Source organism: Corylus avellana, chromosome ca2 (assembly GCF_901000735.1).
Source record: "Corylus avellana chromosome ca2, CavTom2PMs-1.0".
Classification (NCBI taxonomy): domain Eukaryota; kingdom Viridiplantae; phylum Streptophyta; class Magnoliopsida; order Fagales; family Betulaceae; genus Corylus; species Corylus avellana.
In genome coordinates this window covers 11,266,202-11,288,421 of record NC_081542.1, presented here as the reverse complement: position 1 = coordinate 11,288,421, position 22,220 = coordinate 11,266,202, and the positions used below count along the sequence as shown (strand labels likewise).

Below are 22,220 nucleotides of genomic sequence, written 5' to 3'. Positions count from 1 at the left end.
TTCTTTGATCAGCCAGCTCAAATCGGAGGTACGCTAACTCTTCACAGATGAATTGATACTCTAATATGCCCGTGGTGACGGTCTCCTCCACCTCCTCAGCTGCAGGCTCATCCATGTCCATAGGCTCTTTCTCCTTGCCTCTCTCTGCATCGGTTGTTGGCGCCCGAGGTATCCATGGAAGGTGTGAGTAGCTCTAGTTCCACTGGATCCTGCCAAATTGTGGGTGTATAGTGACGGGTCCATCTGTTGGAGTGCCCTTAATGGCCTTTTTCCGAAATATGTGAGTGAGGAGAAACGGGAAGGGTAATCCCCATGTGTTGGCACTCTTAGCTCCTCGTAAATGCACCCCATCCTAAAACTTATGCAGCTGATTCCAAATGATATCAGGAATGGAGCACCAATAGCCTATATGAAAGGCATAGAGTGCAGTGAGAAAGAGGCCCCATCTCTGAGTCTTGTGTCCCAAGGGACACATTACGATGTAGGACAAAATCCACTCGCTAGAGTTATGGAGGTAGCTTGGCCTTGCTGGTGCAGTTGTAGTGCTCATCGGTGTAATGTCCCTCACACATCTTCAATGACGTCTAGAATAGTGAGTGTGGAGGGACAAACTGCAAACTAATATTCCAACAGAGGGCACTCATCATGGCACTTAAGAGTAGTGGCGATGTCTACAGTGGTAACCTCAATGTCAACACCATCAATGGATGAGCAGAGGACACCTGGTCGGTTGCAGTTGGAAGTGAGGTTTTCATAGAATAGCTGGATCAGGTGCTCGTAGGCAGTTGAGGTGACTGGTTTAAGCAACCTCTTCAACTCGCGGCACTTGAATTCTTCGACCACCCACATTGTAGCTTGAAAAGCTTTAGAGTTGGTTCAGACCGCAAATGTGGTCTCTAGAATGAGCTTCCTTTGCTGAAAAGTGGGCCGGGATGACTAGGCCCAGGCTCTGGAGGTCCGAGATGATGAAGCTTAAGTCCTAGGCATCTTGCAAGTTGGTTCAGTATTTTTTTCGAGCACTTGGCATGCAGCTTCATGAATCAGTGATGTAAAATCACCGCAGATCGCACTGTGAGGTGCGCGCAATTGTACTCGTGGAGGAGTGTGTGTGTGTATGTGGATGCGTTCGCGCGCACATGGGAGCACGGGCGCTGGTGCGATCGAGAGCACATGAAGGTGCACTCGATCACACTCGCGCAAGTGTGTAAGTGCAGGTGCTGGGCAGCTGCACTCAAGCCTACTTGGGGTGAGTTCGATTGCACGCCTGTGCGAAGGATAGCAACTACTTAAACCAAAGAAAAGAAAAACTATATAAAAAATATAAAATAGAAACTAAAATTAACCAAAAGAAAAATGAAACAAAAATTAAAAACAAAACAGAATTCTTTGAAGGATATCACTTTTCAGTGCAAGAAGTGGCCTCAATACCATTGATCTCGGCAGGTGCGCTCGAGCTCCTGGAATGCTCGAGCGCTTTTGGTAGTAGCTTCAGTGCTACTATTTTCGGGAGAACTTCTCCAAGAATTGTGTGGCCAACTCCTCCCAGTTATGAATAGAACCTGCAGCCAAAGAATTTAACCATAGCTTAGCATTACCTTTTAAGGACAAAGGAAAAAGAATTAACCTCATTCCTTCTGCAGTTAGGCCATAGATATTCTGCGTTTTGCATAGGTCGAGGAAATCCTAAGGTGCAAATATGGGTCCTCTAGAAGTGTGCCTCTATCGTGTGAGACCATATTGAGCATAAGCGGAGGCAATTTGTAATTGCTCTGCACAATGGGCTGGAAATTAATGCATGCTGGCTGGTTGAGGTATTGGGGAATGAAAGAACTCTTCATAGGTCTTCGCACCAGTGGTGGATTCTTAACATGTTCTTCTTCCATGTTTACCTCAACTTCGAATTCTTCTTCTATTTCGAATTTGTCTATTTGCCTTTGTCGAATGGTCCGTTCAATTTCTGGATCATATGGAATAATGGTCAAATTCTGAGATCGACGACCCTGCATGAAAAAGAACAAAATCATATTCAAAAATTATAGAAGCTTCAGTACTGCTGTCTGGAGGTGCCCTTGATCTTTCTGGATTAGGTGCGCGATCGTACTACCGCAGCGAAGAACATAATAGAGATCACAACAGCTTCAGTACTGTTGTCCAGATGTGTGCTCGATCGCACTGGCCTATGCGCTTGATCACATTGTTGCAGACAGAAATGTAGAAACAGGAGACAAAAATAGAAAAATAAATAAATAAATAAATTTAAACAAAATGAAATTTAAATAGAAACAAAAAAACTAATGAAATTTAAAGAAAATGAATTAAACTAAAGGAAACATTTCTAAACAAAATTTAACGCAATCTCTGGCAATGACGCCAAAAACTTGTTGTGCCAAATACCCACCTAAATTAATAGACGAATATTTGATGCGTTTTACTTGCAAGTGCACAATATCAAAACGATAGTATAGGAGGCAAATAGAAGATCATTCCCCCGAGGATTGGTAATTTTGCTTAGAAGTAATATCCTAATTAATTATCAGAATCAAACCAATTGTCACAGATTGATTTTAATAAAAGAAATAAAAGTCAAACCCATCTTTTCTAATTCTTGAGCAAAAAGTCACGCACCCATTCCTCCTCAATTGTCCAAGACATTTATTAGATGAAGAATCAATCCCTTGGTTGTTTCACCTTTTACCGCAATGTATAAACACTGGCTTTTTCTACGAGAATCAAAAAGCAGATCATCATTTGAAATTCACAATTTAGAGGGAACACATAATCTTTGATCAGCTTGCTTGTCATTGTAGGAGGTGATGCCATGAACATTTGAGAAATCAGACATTGGGTTCAATTTGTAAAAGATCAAAAACAGAGTTTCAAACTGAGGAGACATGAGACACTTGGTAAAAAAAATATCCTCGTTTTTGAAACATGTTTTTTAAGAGAAATGCCTTAGACAGATTGACAACCAAAAACTTACTTAAGGAATCATCTCAAATGCAACGGAACAGTCCAACAATGTTCACATAGAGTCAATTAGACAAGAGAAGCATCTCACTCCATGAATTTGGGAAAAAAACCAACAAAATATAAAATAAGGAGGATGAATGCTATCTTGACTCAAGGAACACATCTTCAGGGTTTTCACAGAAGGAACCAATAAGAAACAACTGAATAAACACAGAAATGAAGTCACTGGAATACACAATACATGAGCTAGAACATATAATATCACAATACGCAAGGAGAACTAGCCATGTAACCCAAACCCAATCTAGATAGGACCCTGATTAACTTCAGGTTTGTCCAACCTAAAGGTAATGTCCTTTATAAAGGAAATGATTTGGTTAAAAGGGTCATTGTGTGTCTCAATCTCATAAGCATTAGAGTTCTCCCTAATTGGAGATCTATGAGAGAGACGGTTGCAGTGAAGTCGGATATGACTTATTTTGCCACAAAAATGACTAGTGGGGACTTTCGTCTGAAAAGGAATTCTCCTCATAGGAGCATGAGAGATTTGTCCACTGGACCCTCTCATTCCCGGAAAACTTGGAGGCATGTTAGTAATTCTACCCTTATCCTTGTCATTATTTTCAAGTCTACTTAACACAACATGTGAAGCAGGAATGAAGTTTATCAATTTATTTGGAGCTACCACACTTCTTGAAGTAGAGGCATTTTTATAATATCCAATTCCATTTTTATCACCGAACGACTTTTGTAAGCTCAGAATGGTATTGAGTTTAGATGAAGGGGATTCATTGATAGAGTCCTCTTTCTGGTCATCTTCTGATCCATTGATTCCATCCATTATGTTCATCAAAAACTGATTTTCATCCTGCAAACTCGCACAAATTTTGTTAGCATCAAACAATTTGGTAGTCAATGAATTATTTTCTACCTTTAGGGATTTTTTAGCCTCGTATGCTGAGTCCAGCAAATTTTGAAGAGAAATGTTTTCCTCTTCAACTATAGTCAGTTGCTTTAGGACTTCCTTGCACTTCTTCCTAGCATCTATGCAATTTCTGAGAAGGGTGTGACGTCCCACATTGCTTGGGCATGGAAAAGATGATGTGTTTATATGAAATATACTATCTCTAAATGGTATGAGGCCTTTTAGTTGTAAACCCAATAATAAAACCGTGCGGGCTTGGCCCAAAGCGGACAATATCATACCACTTGGAGCAGGGGTGTTACATATGGTATCAGAGCCATAGCCCAGCCTGAAATGGGGGGAGCATGCACAAACCTCATGAGGTTTACCAGCGAGGATGCTGAGTCCTAAAAGGCGGTGATTGCGATGTCCCACATTGCCTGGGCATGGAAAAGATGATGTGTTTATATGAAATATACTCTCTAAATGGTGTGAGGCCTTTTAGTTGTAAACCCAATAATAAAACCGTGAGGGCTTGGCCCAAAGCGGACAATATCATACCACTTGGAGCAGGGGTGTTACAAAGGGTATCATAGGAAACAAGATGATTACTACTTTTCACTGATCTTTCATCAGATTCCTCTTCATATGACTCACCACCAACACCTACTAATGTAGGATCACTGGAACCTTGAATAGTGGCTGGAAATGCCATGTGAATAACCTTCTTACATTTTTGGTCATCGGAGTTATTTGACTCTGATTCATCACTCAAAGATGCATTCATGGCATTTTTCTTAGCATTCTTCAAGTTTCCACAGTCAGCCCTGATGTGACCAAATCTCTTACACTCATATCATTGAGGAAAGTAGGTTTTCTTGTCTCTGTAGGATTTATCTCTTGAATCCCTCTGAGATTCTCCTTTAGATAGCAGCTCTAAAGATCTTCTTCCAGTCCTTTTAGCATGCTTCAGATACTTTTGAAAGTTCTTATTTAGCATAGCTGTTGGTTCAGAATCAAAGGACTCATCGTCACTGAATTCTTTATGAACCACTTCCTTTTCCTTCTTGGAGGTTTTCAAAGCAATGTTCTTTGCTTTGGGAGAGAATCTCTTGCTCTCATAGGCTATTAGAGAACCTACCAGTTCATCATCATCCAGCAACTCAACATCGTTGCTTTCTTCAATAGCAGTTATCTTAGGATCAAAACGAGAAGAAAGTGATCAAAGAATTTTTTCCACCACTTTAACTTCAGTAACTCTCTCACCAAGCCCTCGCATGGAGTTCATAATCTCACTCAATTTAGTGTAAAATTCACCAAATGTTTCATCTTCCTTCATGTTCACAGTCTCAAACCAAGACGTCAACATTTGAAGTTTAGCCTTCCTCACCCCTTTTGAACCTTCATGGGTCTTCTCGAAAATCTCCCAAGCTTCCTTCGAGGTCTCACACAAAGTGATCCTTCGAAACTCATATAGAGACACGCAGTTGAAGATGCAGCTTAAACCTCAGTTATTCCAGTTGCTCTTCACCGTATCTTCTTTACTCCACTTATCAAAATCACCAACTGGTTTGTCAAACCCTTTTTCAACTATAATCCATATATTGTCATTAAGCTCTTTCAAGTAGGCCTTCATACGGACCTTCCAATGAGCATAATCACTCCCATTGAAAATGGGAAGGGCATTAGAAAACGAAGTATTTGGCTCCATAATGAAGTCAATGAACACGCTCAAGACGTGAGTCAAAAACTGAGCTAACCCACTTGGATACCAATTAAAAGATTACTAGGATCGAGTTCTACCTCTAATCACCAAATAAACAAAGTAAGGAACTAAGCTATAGAACAAAAATAAAACATGCACAACAGAATTAAAACAACGTCACAAACACAACACAAAGTTTGTTTACGAAGTGGAAAACCCTTTGAACACATCAAAGGTAAAAACCACTACGAAGCAGCCGAACCCGGGAAATCACTAAATGAAGATTTCGAGTTAAAGAATAGGCGATACTCACAACCTTGAGGACCTCTAGACTTAGGACTTGTTTGGTATTGCAGTGGGAAATAGAGCTTTTGAATGTAGAGCTTTTGGATGTAAAGCTTTAGTCAAAAGCGCTTCAACTAAAAAGTTGTTATATGTTTGGTAACTGCATGTCTGCCGTGCTTTTTTAAAGTTATTGATGTTTGGTAACCAAACTACAAAAGTGCTTTTGTTTGCAAAAAAGACCATAAAGGACATATAATGTTATTGAGAATAATAAACACACTTGCATAAAACATAAAAAATAAATAGGGGAAACTTCACTAAGGACCCCCAAACTTTCACTCGTTTTGAAATACCCCCCTAAACTTCAAAATCTCTCAATTTAGTCCCCTGAACTTTCAATTGCTCTCAATTTGGACCATTCCGTTAATTTTAGCCGTTAAAAATTTATGAAAAGACCAAAATATCCCTGATTTTTGTTTTTTTTTTTAAATAAAAAAACGTTTTAGAAGTTTGAATTTTATACAAAAGTCGGGTATAAACGTCATGTGATATTTAAAATCTGACGAAGGGGTCCAAATTGAAAGCAATTGAAAGTTCAGGGGACTAAGTTGAGAGATTTTGAAGTTCAGGGGGGGATATTTCAAAACGAGTGGAAGTTTGGGGGTCCTTAGTGAAGTTTCCCCAAATAAATAAATAGATAAATAAAAAAATTACAAAAATTAAATAAATTAATGAAAAGAAGTAAAAAAGATTGAATTAAAGAAAAAAGAATTCTTATAAAAAAAATGGCATGTGCAGCCGTGCGAGGGGCAAGGGTTTCCTCGCAGCACGCGTGGGTGAAACCAAGGTTTCCCCTGCCAGTGCTGCCACATGCCATGTCTTGTCCCATTCAAATCCAAGGTTTCCCCTGAAAAAAAGCATAACTTCTCCTCTCAATTTTTTTTCTCAGCCAAATTAAGGGTCAATTCTCTCTCTCAGTCGTGATGTTCTTCATCTAATCTGTCCAAGAACCCTAATCTTTCTCTCACAGTCGTGAACTCCAAACCCTCGTCTATATTTCTCTCTCTAAAACCGTAAAACCCATCTTGAAGCTTGTTCGTATATTAATGGCAACCGAGACCCAAAAAGAGAAAGTGAACTCACCTCAAAATCCAGTTCTCAAATTCGCAGAAGGGTTTGCACATTGCAGCACTCAAATTCACAAAAGACGACCTAGAGTATGGAAAAAAAGAAGCATATATATCAATATTTTTGTAATTACATGAAATTGTTTTGGATATTTTTGGCAAGGTGTGATGAAATTGCGGCGTGCGTTGAGAGTTGGAAGTGCGTTTGTCGAAAGCCTCAAATTTGAGCTTTGGACTAAACGTAGTTTTCGGCTTCTCAGAGGAGAAAAAGCGTTTTATTAAAAGAAACCCAAACAACTAATTTTTTTCTTGAAAGCGCGTTTTTGAACGCAAACGCACGTTTGGGGTTTGCAATCGCAGACCCAAACATGCTCTTAATAAGAACTACAAGTTTCCCAACTTGTTTCCATCCTGACCATCTTCACGGAGTGCATTTCCTCACCGACCTTTCAGTAGAATTTTTTCTTCAAGTAACCAAGGCAACAATCTTTGTCTAGTTAAACGAACAGGCAAAACATCAAGCAAGAGCAAATGATAGCCCGAAGCTTTATCACGTCCTCTCTTGAACAAACACTCCAAAGACACAGCGCTCAAAGAGAACTATTGAGACTGCACAAAGAAAAATCTTCCCAAAAAGTATACAGTAAACAGTGACAGGAAAATATTTTTATAAGAGAAATATTTTACTCTTCACGTCCTAATGGGATACATTTCTCATTAAGCTGGGATGAACAAATCATAGATCTGAAAACTCCACGTCCTAACAAGATAGTAATTTCGTTATGACGGAAAGAACAAATGTCACATCTTCATCACATGTCCTGTCCCAATACACCATCTGACGAGAAAACAGGGAGTCCAACATTGATCCCATTACATGTCCCGTCCTGACGAGGAAACAATAGCTTCAGTTGCAATCCCATTACATCCCCGTCCTTATGCAACTTCTACAAGGAAACATTAGCTTCAGCCTTGATCCCGTTACATGTCTCGTCCTAACGGAACTCGTGACGAGTAAACAGTAACTCTTTGTTACTTGTCTTATCCTAACGGAACTCATGACGAGGAAACAATAAGTTGATCACACAGTCTCGTTACATGTCCCGTTCAGACGGGGTTCGTGACGGGAAAACAAAAAGTTCTTCAAAACCCCTGAAAACCTAAGTGCTATTCCCAAAAGTTTTAAACACAAAAAGAATTGCAAGAAATATCATTAAATAAGGCTAAACTAAAACCTAACAACATTTCCATGAGCCCCCCACAATGCAGAGTGTGGGAAACAGCATTCACGGGTATACAGACTAGCAGTGTTCGGTATGCTTGGCTTCGATGTTGTTATGGGACTGGATTGGCTTTGAAGTATTGATTGTTGAAAGAAAAAGGTGGTGTTCCGACCTTATGGTGTCGAGGAGTTTGGATTTCGCGGGTCTCGAGTACGAGCTACTCTGTCCCTTATTTGTGCAATTCAAGCAAGTAAGAGTGTTAGGGAGGGTGCTTAAGTGTACTTGGCTTATGTTGTAACTAAATTGGAAGTCTAACAAAAGTTGGAGGACATTCTAGTAGTACATCATCATTTGAATGTTTTTGCTGAGGCTGCATGACTTCCTCGTGATCATGAAATAGAATTCGCCATTGAGTTGGTGCTTGGAGCTCAGCCTATTCACAAGGCACCTTACCGTATGGCTTTAGGAGAGTTAATAGAATTAAAGGAATAGCTTTGAGTTCTTAGTTATGCCGTTTGGATTGACAAATGCCTCGTCGGTGTTTATGGACTCGGTAAATCAAGTATTCTATAAATATCTTGATCTCTTTGTTGTCTTGTTCATTCATGATATATTAGTCTACTCAGCTAATTATCCTGAGCACGATGAACACTTGAAGACAGTTAGATGTATTGATGGAGAAGAAGTTGTTTGCCAAGCTCAAGAAGTGTGAGTTTTGGTTGGAATAAGTATCATTTCTAGGGCATGTGATTTATAAAAGAGTTTCAATGGATTCGAAGAAGATTGAGGCCATTGCGGAATGGGAGCGACCAACGAACATCCAATAAATTAGGATTTTCTTGGGTTTAGCTGGCTACTACCAGAGATTCATTGAAGGATTCTCTGCTTTATGAAGGCCCCTTAGTGCTTTCACAAGGAATAATGCCCGTTATGTATGGAGCATGAATTCAAAGCAAGTTTTCAAGAATTAAAGCAAAGATCAATGATTGTGCCAGTACTCAACTTACCCACAGAATTTATTGGTTATGCAATCTATACTGATGTATCTTCTAAAGGATTAGGGTAGGGTGTGTGTTAATGCAAGAAGGCAAAGTAGTAGCATATATCTCAAGGCCGTTGAAGGATCATAAGAAGAACTATCTTACTCATAACTTGGGGTTAGCAACAGTGGTTTATGCCTTGAAGATTTAGGGACATTACCTTTATGGCGAACGGTGTAAGATTCACACTATGAGCTTGGCTTGCGAGCCCTAATCGAGTCAGGTGAACAAGTCAAGTCGAGCAGTAAACAAGCTAGGCTCGAGAGCCCTATCGAGTTTCGTGAAGCAAGTCGAGAATGTATCACTTACTAATCAAGTGGGTTTGTACAGTACCGAGCTTTAATTCGAGTCGAGTTTAATCGAGCGAGTATCGAGTGGGTTGTCGAACAGATTGGTTCATTTACAACCCTATCCACACCATTAACAAAGTCGTAGTTGTGACCCCATCCATTCATGGTGCGTCGGTCACCTATAAAATTATTGGATCCAAGGCCAAGCAATAAAAATAAATCTCTTTGACCAAAGAGTTAACCTATAAAATAGTAACAGTAAGCTCATGGTCGTTATCCTGCACATTATGGTGTACCATGTCATACGATCCAATTGTTCATAGATCTTTTGCATGCATGCATTTACAAAACTTGTATATTTCATAATTTCGTTATTCACTACTCATTTTAACCAAAAGGAAGTCCATCTTATTCTAAAATGTACTTCATGTTTGATACATAAAATAATATTACTATGCATAACTTTTAAATAACAAGTATCTATGTGAGTTTTACTCTCCTTGGCCGTGTAAATCTTTCGAATGACTCTCGGTGCTCACTGCCCTCGAAATCTTTAAAAGGATCTAACATCAGCTCCCTCTCTAGACGAAAATACCATTAAGCCAGTTTAGGGGCAAAATGGTCATTGTATCTGGCCATCAATCGTTCAGGTATTTGTCGAACATTCATCTCTGATCATTCAACTACCCTCCTGAACATTCCACAGTTTGTCAAAATCTCGCATTCAAACAAATGGTCCTTACTTTATCTACTCTGAACATGATCTAAGACGTCAATCTACTTAACATTATCTTTTTGATAAGTAATAACCAGTCTTATTGAAGGTGTAAAGGCGCTCCAAAGTATACTGGGAGTATACAATAGGATCACCTAACTAGAAAGGGAAAAGCGAATAAGAAAATCATCGTAACTAATTGACACCAGAAAGAATGCACAACAGTCCAAAGGTACAATGTATGAAAGCAAGAGGATAATATGTCTTCCAAGGACCCCTCCAAGTCCTCAAAACACCTATTATTTCTCTCACTCCATAAACACCAAAAAAAGCAAGTAGGCACCATCTTCTAGATCGCGACACTCAATAATAAGTAGGCAAGTTAGCGAGAGTGCTCTTGATAAGCGTGACCATGCCACCCTTCGACAAATACAACATTTTCCAACCGGCCAACCGATGTTCTAGCTTCTCAATAACTCCATCCCAAATATGCTTAGCCTTATAAGAGGCCCCCAACAGCATACCAAGGTACTTTACTAGCAAAGAGGCAACCCCACACCCTAGAATACCGACAAACATGCCCACTTGCTCCACATTTCCCCACTTGAATTAACACTGACTTAGCCAAGTTAACCTTCAAACCGGAGGCAGCTTCAAACAACAAAAATAAACTCCGCAAATAGCGTAATTGGGCGGGCATAGCATTGCAAAAAATCAAGGTATCATGAGCAAAGAAAATGTGAGAGAACGTAGTATTACCGACCTTGAAGCCTTCTAGCAGCCCCTTATTAACTGCCGCCGAAATCATCCTGCTCAAAGCTTCCATCACAAAAACAAACAATAGAGGAGACATGAAGTCCCCTTATCTCAATTTCCTGGAACTGCTAAAAAAATCATTAGGAGAACCATTGACCAGAATCGAGAACCGCATCGAAGAAATGCAATGTTCTATCCATGAGCACCAAAATCCCCCCAAACCCACACCTCCTTAGCAAATATAACAAGAAATCCTAAATAACATTATCCTAACCACAAATAACACGTCGATGCACAAAAATTTATGTGAATAATTATTAACTTGCTAACACATCATTAATCTTCTCATACAACAACAAACCATGAAGATCAATATTAAACCCATTAGCCAGAAGAGTTATCACAACGAAACTATTAACTTTTGCTTAAACATGACCTAATTTATCAATACTCATCACTCAACTCATAATATCCAACATATGAGCTTTAACTACTAACAAAACATAATCTAATGCTACAATAAATTCGGGAGAAACATGCTTGAAAGGATAGTAGAGAAGAGATTAGAGTGGGGTGTTACTTCGCTTGAGGGCAATCTCAAGATTTTCCTTCCTTAGCCCCTCTCTCTCTCTCTCTCTCTCTCTCTCTCTCTCTGGGTTTCTAGATTGTCAGAGGTAAAAGTAGGGGTGTCAAAACGGTTACGGTTAGCGGTTATTGTCAATAACCGCTAACCGTAACTGCCCTAGCGGTTAGTATATTTCACTAACCGCTAACCGCCGGTTAGCGGTTAGTGAAATAGATAACTGCCCGCTAACCGCTTTTTTAAAATTGGACTTTTTTTTTGCTTTCTTTAAGGCTTTTTGGGCCTTTTTGACTTCTTTTTCGGGCTTTTTTTTGGCGTTTTTTGGCTTTTTTTTACCCTCATTTTTTTTTTAGTGTCTTCTTGGGCCCAATTGCTATAAAAAGAGCCCATATTGAAAAATCAAAAATATTTGACCCAAAATTTACATTTACTTATACTTTTAAAAGATTTTCTTAAATATTAAATCATAACCGGTTAACTTTTTTTTTTTCTTTTTTTTTTTGAAAAAAAAAAAAAAACAAACATATAAAAAAAAGTTCAGAATTCAGACAACTATCACAACATATAATGATAATACATTAATACTTAAATTGTGTTTATAAGTAATACATTGGTCATTGTTTAATTCAATATCAATTACTTAATTTGATATTATATGAATTAGATCATCATTGTACATTAATAATATGATTAACTTGAAATCTTGAATAAAGCATTTGAATTGTCATTGAATCATATGATTAAGTATTGATATTATACATTTATATTATTCATATGCATATGTAGACTTATATAGACTTATAACATATATAGACTTATAAGCTTATAACATACATTAGAAATAAGTCTCTAGATATTTAATTGTTGTATTAGTATGAATTGGTATACTTATGAGTTATGTCATATTATATATGTATAGTTTGTTATTATATAATCAAATGATTTAATGATCAATTGATCATGTGATATAATCATATAAATTATAGTGATAATATATTAATACTCAAATTATGATTTAATTATTTTTTTTAAAAAAAAAATTGTGATTATATGATATAATCATATAAATTATAGTGATAATATATTAATACTCAAATTATGATTTAATTATTTTTTTAAAAAATTGTGATTTAATGATCAAGTGATTATATGATATAATCATATAAATTATAGTGATAATATATTAATACTCAAATTGTGATTTAATTATTTTTTAAAAAAAATTATGATTTAATGATCAACATAATATGTATAAATATTTTTATAATTATAATTATAAAAATATATTATATAAAAAGGCGGTTACCGGTTACCGGTTACAGTTAGTAAACCCAATAACCGCTAACCGCTAACTGTTAGGCGGTTATAGAGGTTTGGCGATTAGCGGTTAATATGGTTAAACGGTTAAACGGTTATACTGGTTAGCGGTTAGTAGACAGTTTTTAACCGCCCGTATTGACACCCCTAGGTGAAAGTTGAGACCAAGCGGCGTAATGTTTTTCTTATAACTGAGCTAAAAGGATAAGCTGGGCTGAGATGTCCAATATTATTTATTTTTTAAAAAAAAATCTCCTAGCAAAAATTCCAAGTAAAAGTCCAAAGTTCCACCTCCCACGTTTAGAATCCATCCCAATACTTTTCTAGTCTAATCCTGATTAAAGGTCGAGTATTATAGTTATATAGTTAAATATGATATAATTAGTCAATAGTATCAACTATTTAGTTAACACTTAACTATATTTAGTATTTACTCTGTAATATGTTAATACTTAGTTACATATATACTAACTATTCAATATAGTGATATAGTTATGTACTAAATAATTAGTTAGCACTTAACTAAAGTTAGTAACTTAGCATTTACCCATTAGGATGATACTTACACACTACAATGGGCCAATGGTTGTAATCACACCCTTGGAACAATATGGTGTCCACACCGATCTCTTTGTTGTTGTAGTAGGTTGAGCAGGCCAAGGAGAGCTTGACGGTCATCAATCTGAACGATAGAGATTGGTTGCTGGTGGTTCAGGGTTGCGATGGCGTGGACGTGGGGATTAAAAAAGCAGAGATTGTAGGAACTGCAAAGAGAGAGCAATAGAGGCTGGAGAGTGAGGTTAGGGTTTGACAAAGACGGAGAGCAGTTCTGGTGGTGGTGTGCTGCTTGGCCAGCCAAACCAATCCTTTCATTTTGATTTCATGCTATATCAACCCATAAACCCTCGGCAAAGATGCAAATAAGCTCCATCCATGTCAGCAAATAGATATAGGACAGATTTTCTATAATGCTAGTTAGGATAGATATAAAGTACACCACCCCAGAATAAGTTCAAAATAGGCTATAAAAAAAGGTCAAGCAAACACAGGTTTGGAAATTAAGTGTTGATAGCAGCCAATTAATTAGTCTTTTTTCCCTTCACTGCCTTTCAGGAACCGTAGGAACCAATAAGCAGAAGATTTTGGGTGGCGAGAGAGTCCATTCTTGTAATCCACGTAAACCAAGCCAAAACGCTTGGTATAACCTTGAGCCCACTCGAAGTTGTCCAGCAATGACCATGCAAAATATCCCCTCACATCAACTCCATCCCTGTCCATACAACATATAAACAACATTAAATTAAATTAATTATCTCTACTTTTTGGAATATCACCTCTAATTCATCATGTATTCACAACAACTCACACATTCATATACAAACAGAGTGAGATGCAAGCTAACCTCATAACTATGCCAAGGGCCAACTTAAGAGGAAACAATAATTTACTATTCAAAGTTAAAAAAGACTAATTATGCCCAACTCATGCCAATATAATGCCATTGTAGAGCCTCATATCAAAAGAATCAGTGCTTATTGCCATCAATTACATCTTCCCAATGTATATCAATTAAATGTCAAGGTTGAAAAAAGGTTCTAAGTATGCATGTATGCAATTGTCTTTGAGAGGTTTTCGGTTCACCAAGTGCAATCTCCAACTGCTCATCTATTTCAGCATGAACATAAAATTCAGAGGTGATGCTTTCATTTAGTAGAATAATAAATGACAGTTCGTAATAAAACTTCTCTCTCTCTCTCTCTCTCTCTCTCTCTCTCTCTCAATGCACATGTACCCAAATAGGAACCATTAGCAGGCATATTTATAGCACAATTTACCATGTAGTCAGAGCAAAGGCTAAGAATGGACCATTTATTTATATGGAAGAAATTGAAACACAATATGATATAATGGTAGAAAGTAACCCACTTGATTGCCTGAGCTACTGCAGCTAGGTATCCCTTAAAGTAAACAACTCTCAATTTGTCATCTAGCATCCCATCAAGTGGGGAAGTGTCACTGTCTTCGTCATCCATTCCTGTAAGTGGCAGAGAAAGAGTTACAGAGAAGCACTGCCCCATAATTAAATGCCTTTTAACCACCATAATCTGAGCCAGACCAATAAACAGAGATCTTGTCATCCCAAATTTCATTTCTTGATCATATCAACTATGTGCTCTTCGAGAAGGCTGCTTCCTCTATATGTAACATCTAGAAGCTATCAGCAAAAAAAAAAAAAAAACACATCTAGAAGCTAGCTTTTGTCTTGTAAGCAACCATGCCTATGTACTAGAATTTTGCTTACCAAAGTGGTCTTACTAACTAAGCAACTAGTTCTGTTCAAGTCACATGGCTTTTCACTATTCCTTTAAAGTGAAAAAGTAATATATTATATGATATCCTGGAAAGTAAAGTCCCACATTGGTTTTTTACTAGGTAAGATTAAACTTTATAAATAATTTTATGGAATTCCAATTGTAACTTGACTAGTCTTTTTGGATTCCCTGAGTCATGACAAATGGCATCAAAACTAGTTTAGTAACCCCATGTGGCATTAAAGCACTGCAACGTGAGGTGAGTCCTGACATTCTCGTTAGGGATTTAAGTAGAGGAGACTGTAACATCCTATAAGTTAAGTTCCACATTGGTTCTTTACTATACGAGATTGGGTTTTATAAGTAATTTTAAAGAGCTCAAATTGTGACTTTATTAGTCTTTTTGGAGTGATAGCACAGATGTAACTAGTGCTTTCTTTGGGTCGTGACAAATTGTGACATCCGATAAAGTTAAATCTCATATTAGGTGAGTAGATTGTGATGACGTTATATGGCTGTCAAGTCCGACATTGGTTCCTTACTAAGGTCAATTGCAACTTGATTAGTCTTTTTAAAGTGATAGTCAGATATGGTTAACGCTTTTTCTAGTGTTGACAAATGATATCACAACAACATACTAACACTATGTAGCGCTTGGGCACTGCATCGTGACCTAGGCCCAAACGAGGACGTAGATTTAAGTGAGGGAGATTGTGACGACCTGGAAAGTTAAGTCTTGCATTGGGTGAGTGGATTGTGATGGTGCTACATGGATGCTAAGTCTCACATTGGTTCCTTAGTAGATGATAATGGACTTTGTAAGTGATTTTAAAGGGCTTTAATTGTAATTTAACTAGTACTTTTGGAGTGATAGTACCAATCGGGCTAATGCTTTTCCTGTGTTGTCATATTAGGAAAGTCACCTCAAGACACCCAATTAGCAACTACACGTGCATCTATACCAAATATAACAAAAACCATTGAAAGTATCAAACCATGTTTATTTTGATTGCAAGAATCAGAGTGTACCGTTCTCAGTAACATATATTGGTGGATTATTGTATCTCTGTGCTATGTAATTGAGAACCTTGCGAATGCCCCAAGGAACCACATAAAGCCATTCTGATGCTGCCTGCCACAAATAAAATCTCAGTAGACAAGAGACAATTTATAGATATGATCTGTAGTGTGTATTATAGAGAGAGAGAGAGAGAGAGAGAGAGAAGATTCATACCTTCTCACCAATTACCTCTCCCCCTTCCCATTCAACTGATAATAAAGCAAGAAATAGAGATTAGAAGAAGCTTTTCTATTACACATTAATAGCTCAGGAGAAAAAATTTAGGAAATGTTAACAAGCAGTGGCAGTGTTTACCAATTCTTTCCATCTCTTGTGCCTTATAGAAATCACCTTCTTCAAGGCCATCTGTTGCATGAGCAATAAACCTCGATGTATAGTGATTTAGACCAAGGAAGTCTATCGAGTTCCTAATTAACTCCTTCTCTTCCTCTGAGAATTTAGGAAGTCGATCTCCAAGTCTTTCACGCATAGTCTCAGGATAGTCTCCATTGTATATTGGATGCAAGAACCTGTCCCAGCATTAGCAGTATCTCAAATAATAATGAAAGGCAAGAAGAAAGGATCTCAGAATAGTAAAAATATACTCAAACAAACATAATCATAGCTGAAAGCAGAGTCAGCTGCTAGGTGAAACCCAGTACAATATGACTTTCAATTGTTTCTAGAAGTTCTAACCTCATGCCAAAAGAACCCAACTAGTGCAACTTACATATTCCATCATTATTTTTGGCATAAATTTTCATCTATCAAAGGGTCCAACCAGAATTTTTATTAATCTCTCCAAGATGGCCACAAACTTTCCATACCTTCTATGAACATGAGAGTTTTACATTTTTGTGGTCTACCACATGAAAGTTACAATTGAAATGATTGATATCTTGCCCAAAGGTAGTATAACATTCAGTTATGTAAATTCGGGAGTTCTGAAGTAAATTATGTGTATGATGTATGACAGACATGCAATAATCCTACATACTAGTAAAATTGCTTGTCATTTTTTTTTTGATAAGTAATGTAGTATATATCAAAAAAAGCGCAAAGCGCCTCTAAGTACACAATAAAGTATACAAAGGAACCCAAACAAAACACCCAGAAAAACCCAGAAAAAACCCAAACAAACCAATCAAAAACCCAGAAAAACCCAATCAAACCAAACACCCATCCAAAGGGGAATACAAGAGACCCAACCAAACCCCAAGAAAAGCCCTAGTGCACCTCAGGTGGAACCCTAGTGCACCTCAGGGGGAAAAGAAAAAGCATTTTTCGATCCCAAAAAACCCCGCCGACGCCGGCCCTTCACCGGAGAGATGGAGCAATCCAGATTATTGTGCTCCCTCAACCCCTTAACCTTAGAAGCAGAAACTTCAACCTTAGGGGCAGAAACTTCAACCTCAGCAAGCAGATCCTTGTTCTTATGCAGCTGCTTTGCGACTTTTTCCTTCCCCCTCCGGGTATAAAACAGTTGGGACGAGGATTTAGAGGAGTAAATGGGAGTACCATTCTCTGTCATGCGAGGAAAAGGACGGCTAAGACTCCTCCCCATCTCAGCCGCCCCATCGAGAAGGGAAGTAGTCGAGAGTGAAGTGCATCCCTGCGACGAGAACAATGAGGTAGTAGCAGGGGAAAGAAAACAGCCAGCTTGAACCTCCACCGGCGCAAAGGGAACCAGAACAGGGTCCTTTCCCTTAGAAGACAAAGAATCCTTCAACACCACCGGAGCGGGAGAGACAGCTCTCGGACTCAAGAACCCACGACGAAACAAACCTTTCTCCGGAGAAGAAGGACGAACAACCAGCTCCTCCTCCCCCGAAAAAGGAACCTCCCTATCCCTGCAAGAGCTCGCCGGAGAGTCCACCTCCCAAGGAACAGCGAAGGCCTCCTTGAGAATAGAAAGACGAGCCGAATCAGAAATCTCCGAAGACACAGACGCACCCCGGCAGATTTCAGGCATCGAAGAAAGAGAGCCCTCCCAGTCCCTGCGCAACGTGCTCGCCGGTACAGCCTCCGCAGAAAGGGAAAAAGTAGCCCCCTGAGAGGACCCGTCACCGGCAGACCCAACAATCTCGCCCAAAACTCGCACCGGAGAGAGAGAGAACACTGCCGGGGAAGACCCATCGCCGGAATCCAAACCGGTAACCTGCAAACTCAAAGAAGACCTAGCAAACGGCTCCAAACACTCTTCAGAGGCTAGAGGAATCCCAGCCGATACAGACTCCAAAGGTAATGAGAAAGAGTTATGGACTGGATCTGAGAAATCCGGATCCAAGTGCTGAACCGGATCCAAATTTTGACCCAAACCCACTTCAAAGACCGACCCGGAATCACAACCCAAAGCAGAAGTTGATAGGCCCAAAAAACGAGCCCTTTTACTCCTGCGATTGGGCTTCGAGACAACCCCTGCACAGACCCAGTCCAACTTACGTTGGATTTGCCCTAGAAGCCTCATCAATCCACTAATACCGATCTTGCCCTTCTTCTTCTTCCTCAAACTCACTGAACCAGCCGCCTCCGCCAGAGGAGAAGACAAGCTCTCCAACGCAGAGCAATCCACGGCAGACCGCAACCCCAAACCGTCATACTCCGAATCCCACCAAGACGACCCCGGAAGCAAATCGAGAGACCTCGGATACTCAACTGCTCTCGCCTCAACGCCCGGAGAAGATCGAAGGACATCCACGAAAGACCTCCCGGAATCGACCCCCAAAGAAGGACCATCCATTAGAAACCCCGCCGAAGATGGAACCCCCGACTCCGCCGTACCATCCGACTTGATCTGTGCCGACATCAGTTGCCGAAGCTCTCCCGCGAAACGCCGCCAGCCCCTCCCAAAACGTCCCTCCGGAAGCCAAATGACTCCCTTACGACCACCCTCAGCCAACACCGATACCTCCAAGAACCTTCCGGCCTTATTACCTCCCCCGTGGACCATCGTGGCCTTATCACCCTCACGGTAAGATTTGGCAATTTCTTCCTTCACCTGAACCTGAATCGCCGCTTCCACCGTTTCCACCAACCACGACGAACACCGAATGCTCGCGTAAATATACCCCACGAAACCTTTTCTCCTCTCCTCCAGACGAAGGTTAGGACACCCAACCTTTGCCGAAAGGCAGAAGGTTTTGGCTTCAAAAGAGAAACTGCGTTCCATACGCCGAACCCTAACGCGCAGCACCAGCCGCGCCACCGATCGCAGAAAAAACTTTCAAAAATTCAAATTTTGAAATTCATCCGAGTCTAGAGAGAGAGAGAGAGACATTCTAGAGAGAGACCACGATGAAAGAAAAAGAGAGAGACATTCTAATCTTGTCATTGATTGTGGATAATCTTATCATTTCATCCATTTTAATCTATGAATGAAAACTGATCCTTTCTTGTATGACATTGTATTCTATCTCCAAACTGTTAAATTACAAGTTCACTAACTCAAAATCCCTTCAACTGTTACTTCTTTAGGTGATCCAATAAAGTTATGAAGGTCTGATATGTAGAGGGGAGGCTTTATTCATCATGCAGATTAATGTCTTTGTATGGAAAATATGTATGCATGTCTATGTTTGAGTGTGCGCACGCGCGAGGGAGGGAGAGAGAGAGAGAGGAAATGGTCGTTGCAAACTACAATATCCATAAATAATTTAAAATTCATGTATAATATAATATCACTACTTAGGTAATTGATAAAAAAATAACACTTAAGTTTTAAGAAGTTTTACATTGTACATCATGAATACGTAAATAATGTTTCATATGTATATCGAGAACTTAAGATTCAAAAACTTTACTTCATTCAAATTTATGAAAAGAATTTCGTGTGAATTGTGGTTTCATATCTGTGTAAACATCATCCTCGTACATGTTTTCAATTAAGATGTTACATCACCAAGAAGCTGCAATAACAAGATTTTGTGAGACATAACAATAATTAAGGGGAACTACCATCCAAGCTGAAAATCAAGACGTCTTGCTGCAGCAGCTTTATCTTCAATTTTATCCGAATTAGCCTCGGCCCATTCACAATCTAGCACCAAGCCTATTTGTCCCCCTTGCTTGTCCTGGGACAAGAACAAGAATGGCAAGAGCAAGAAAAGAATGTTATTCTTATAATAATTCAAGAACACAAATGAAGATTTGATTGATGAGTATAAAAATAAGAACCCTACTAGTAGATCATGAAATTCAAGATAAGATGAATCTTTTAGACTGACAGCACTACTTATATATGATATTGTAAAACATCTATATCGGTTAAACACTAGGAACATATCAGAGCATAACCAGTATAGCTATATAGATGTGTCCAGCAAACTAAGTTATGTAACATCCTGAATTGTAGTTCAATTATGGTGAACCTGGTGCTATATCTCTCAACAGAAAACTGTTCATTTTGCTTAATCCTTGCTTGCTCTATTAAGGATGATGTACAAAGATGTGCTTTAACTTTAAAAATTGAAAGTGGCATAATCAGCTAAAATTAAAACATATAGTGACTAATACATTAGTTACCCTGCAAAGATCCATGATATTATAGCCACAGGGTGTATAAGTCACAGAAGGAAAAGCCTAAACTTAGTATGCAGGTAACCATGAAATCTTGAAGGTAAGAAATCAAGCAGCTTCAATCATTTCTAATGCGTGATAAATTTATTCACATTATTTAATAGGCTGTAACACTAATTAAATAAGGGGAAATTGAAAACAATTATAATTAAGAACTGCGATTTTCTTTCACAAATGACCATGTAAACCTTGTAAATAAGCCTACCAATTGAAGATTCTGTAACCCTGGATGGTACAAATACACTGCCCTAGTTTCTCACCATAAATAGTATCATGATTTACACAAAATTAAACAAAACTTGATAAAGAGATTGGCCAAACAAGAACTATATTCTGTAATCCCAATTTTTTTTTTTTTGATAAGTATATTCTGTAATCCCAATATCCTTACTAAAGTAATTAATTAGTAATACAAATGAACAGTATACCTTATATTTGCTTCGGTATATTGAAACAGCTGCCGCATGGGCCAATATCTGGTGGTGCGTAGCCCAATATGGTTCTGTTGATGAATGTTGATGTCTTCCTGGAGCAAATATCCCACTATCGTATCCATTCACAGAAGTTTGAAGGGGCTCATTAATTGTAATCCAGGTCTTTACTCTATCACCAAAACTGGCGAAGCAAGTTTCTGCATAGACTGCAAAGTAATTTCTGGGTGCAAAAAATGGAAGCCGGATTAATAATCAATACACAACAAAAACGCATACAAAGGAAAACATATAAATGTTTGCATGTACTTGTGCATGTAGACTCACGCGTGTGCACATGAATACCAAACAAAAGAAGAAACAAAACTTTTTCCCAGTAAATTAAAATCTTGTTTTCCCTAAAAGTCATTGATGTTATTAGCAATGTTATAGTCTTCACATATCAAAGCTCAAACGAAGGGTTGGAAATACGAAGGTAATTTGCTAAGAGGTAACCCCTCTGTCTGATGAAGGTAAGCCACATATTGAACTTATGGTGGTGTTAGACTATTGGCATATACCACGCAACTCCAAGAGTATTACAGAGGCACTGGTCCATTGGAGCAACCTACCACTGGAAGATGCCACCTGGGAAGACATTCACCAGCTGACTAAACAGTTTCCTACTCTGGACCTTGTGAACAAGGTACCTGTCAAAGGGGGGAGAAATGATAGGGCACGCGGGGCAGGTAAGCCTAAACTCAAATATTTGGAGCACGTGTTCATGGAGGGGCAGTTACCAACTGAAAGTAAGCACAAATGCACCGTGGATAAAGGAAGCATGTTGACAAGTTCAGCACGTAGAGCAGTTTGAGATGAAGGGAAACATGGCAAAGACGGTTAACTAGTAGTGTTCAGTTGATGGTACGTCAGTTATGCTGTATTTTT

At 38.8% G+C, this 22,220-nt stretch overlaps 1 protein-coding gene across 1 annotated transcript in view; it reads right to left on the bottom strand.

The window, feature by feature from the left end:
- Nucleotides 1–13,830: 13,830 nt before the first annotated feature.
- LOC132168707 (beta-glucosidase 42) overlaps nt 13,831–22,220 on the bottom strand; it is a 25,773-nt gene continuing 17,383 nt past the window's right edge. Inside the window, exons 9-13 of the mRNA XM_059579729.1 lie at nt 16,603–16,817; nt 16,462–16,496; nt 16,257–16,359; nt 14,842–14,950; nt 13,831–14,185 (exon numbers count right to left, since the gene is read on the bottom strand). Coding sequence (XP_059435712.1) covers nt 13,999–14,185; nt 14,842–14,950; nt 16,257–16,359; nt 16,462–16,496; nt 16,603–16,817 — 649 coding nt within the window. The 3' untranslated portion in view covers nt 13,831–13,998. The remainder of the gene's footprint in view (nt 14,186–14,841; nt 14,951–16,256; nt 16,360–16,461; nt 16,497–16,602; nt 16,818–22,220) is intronic.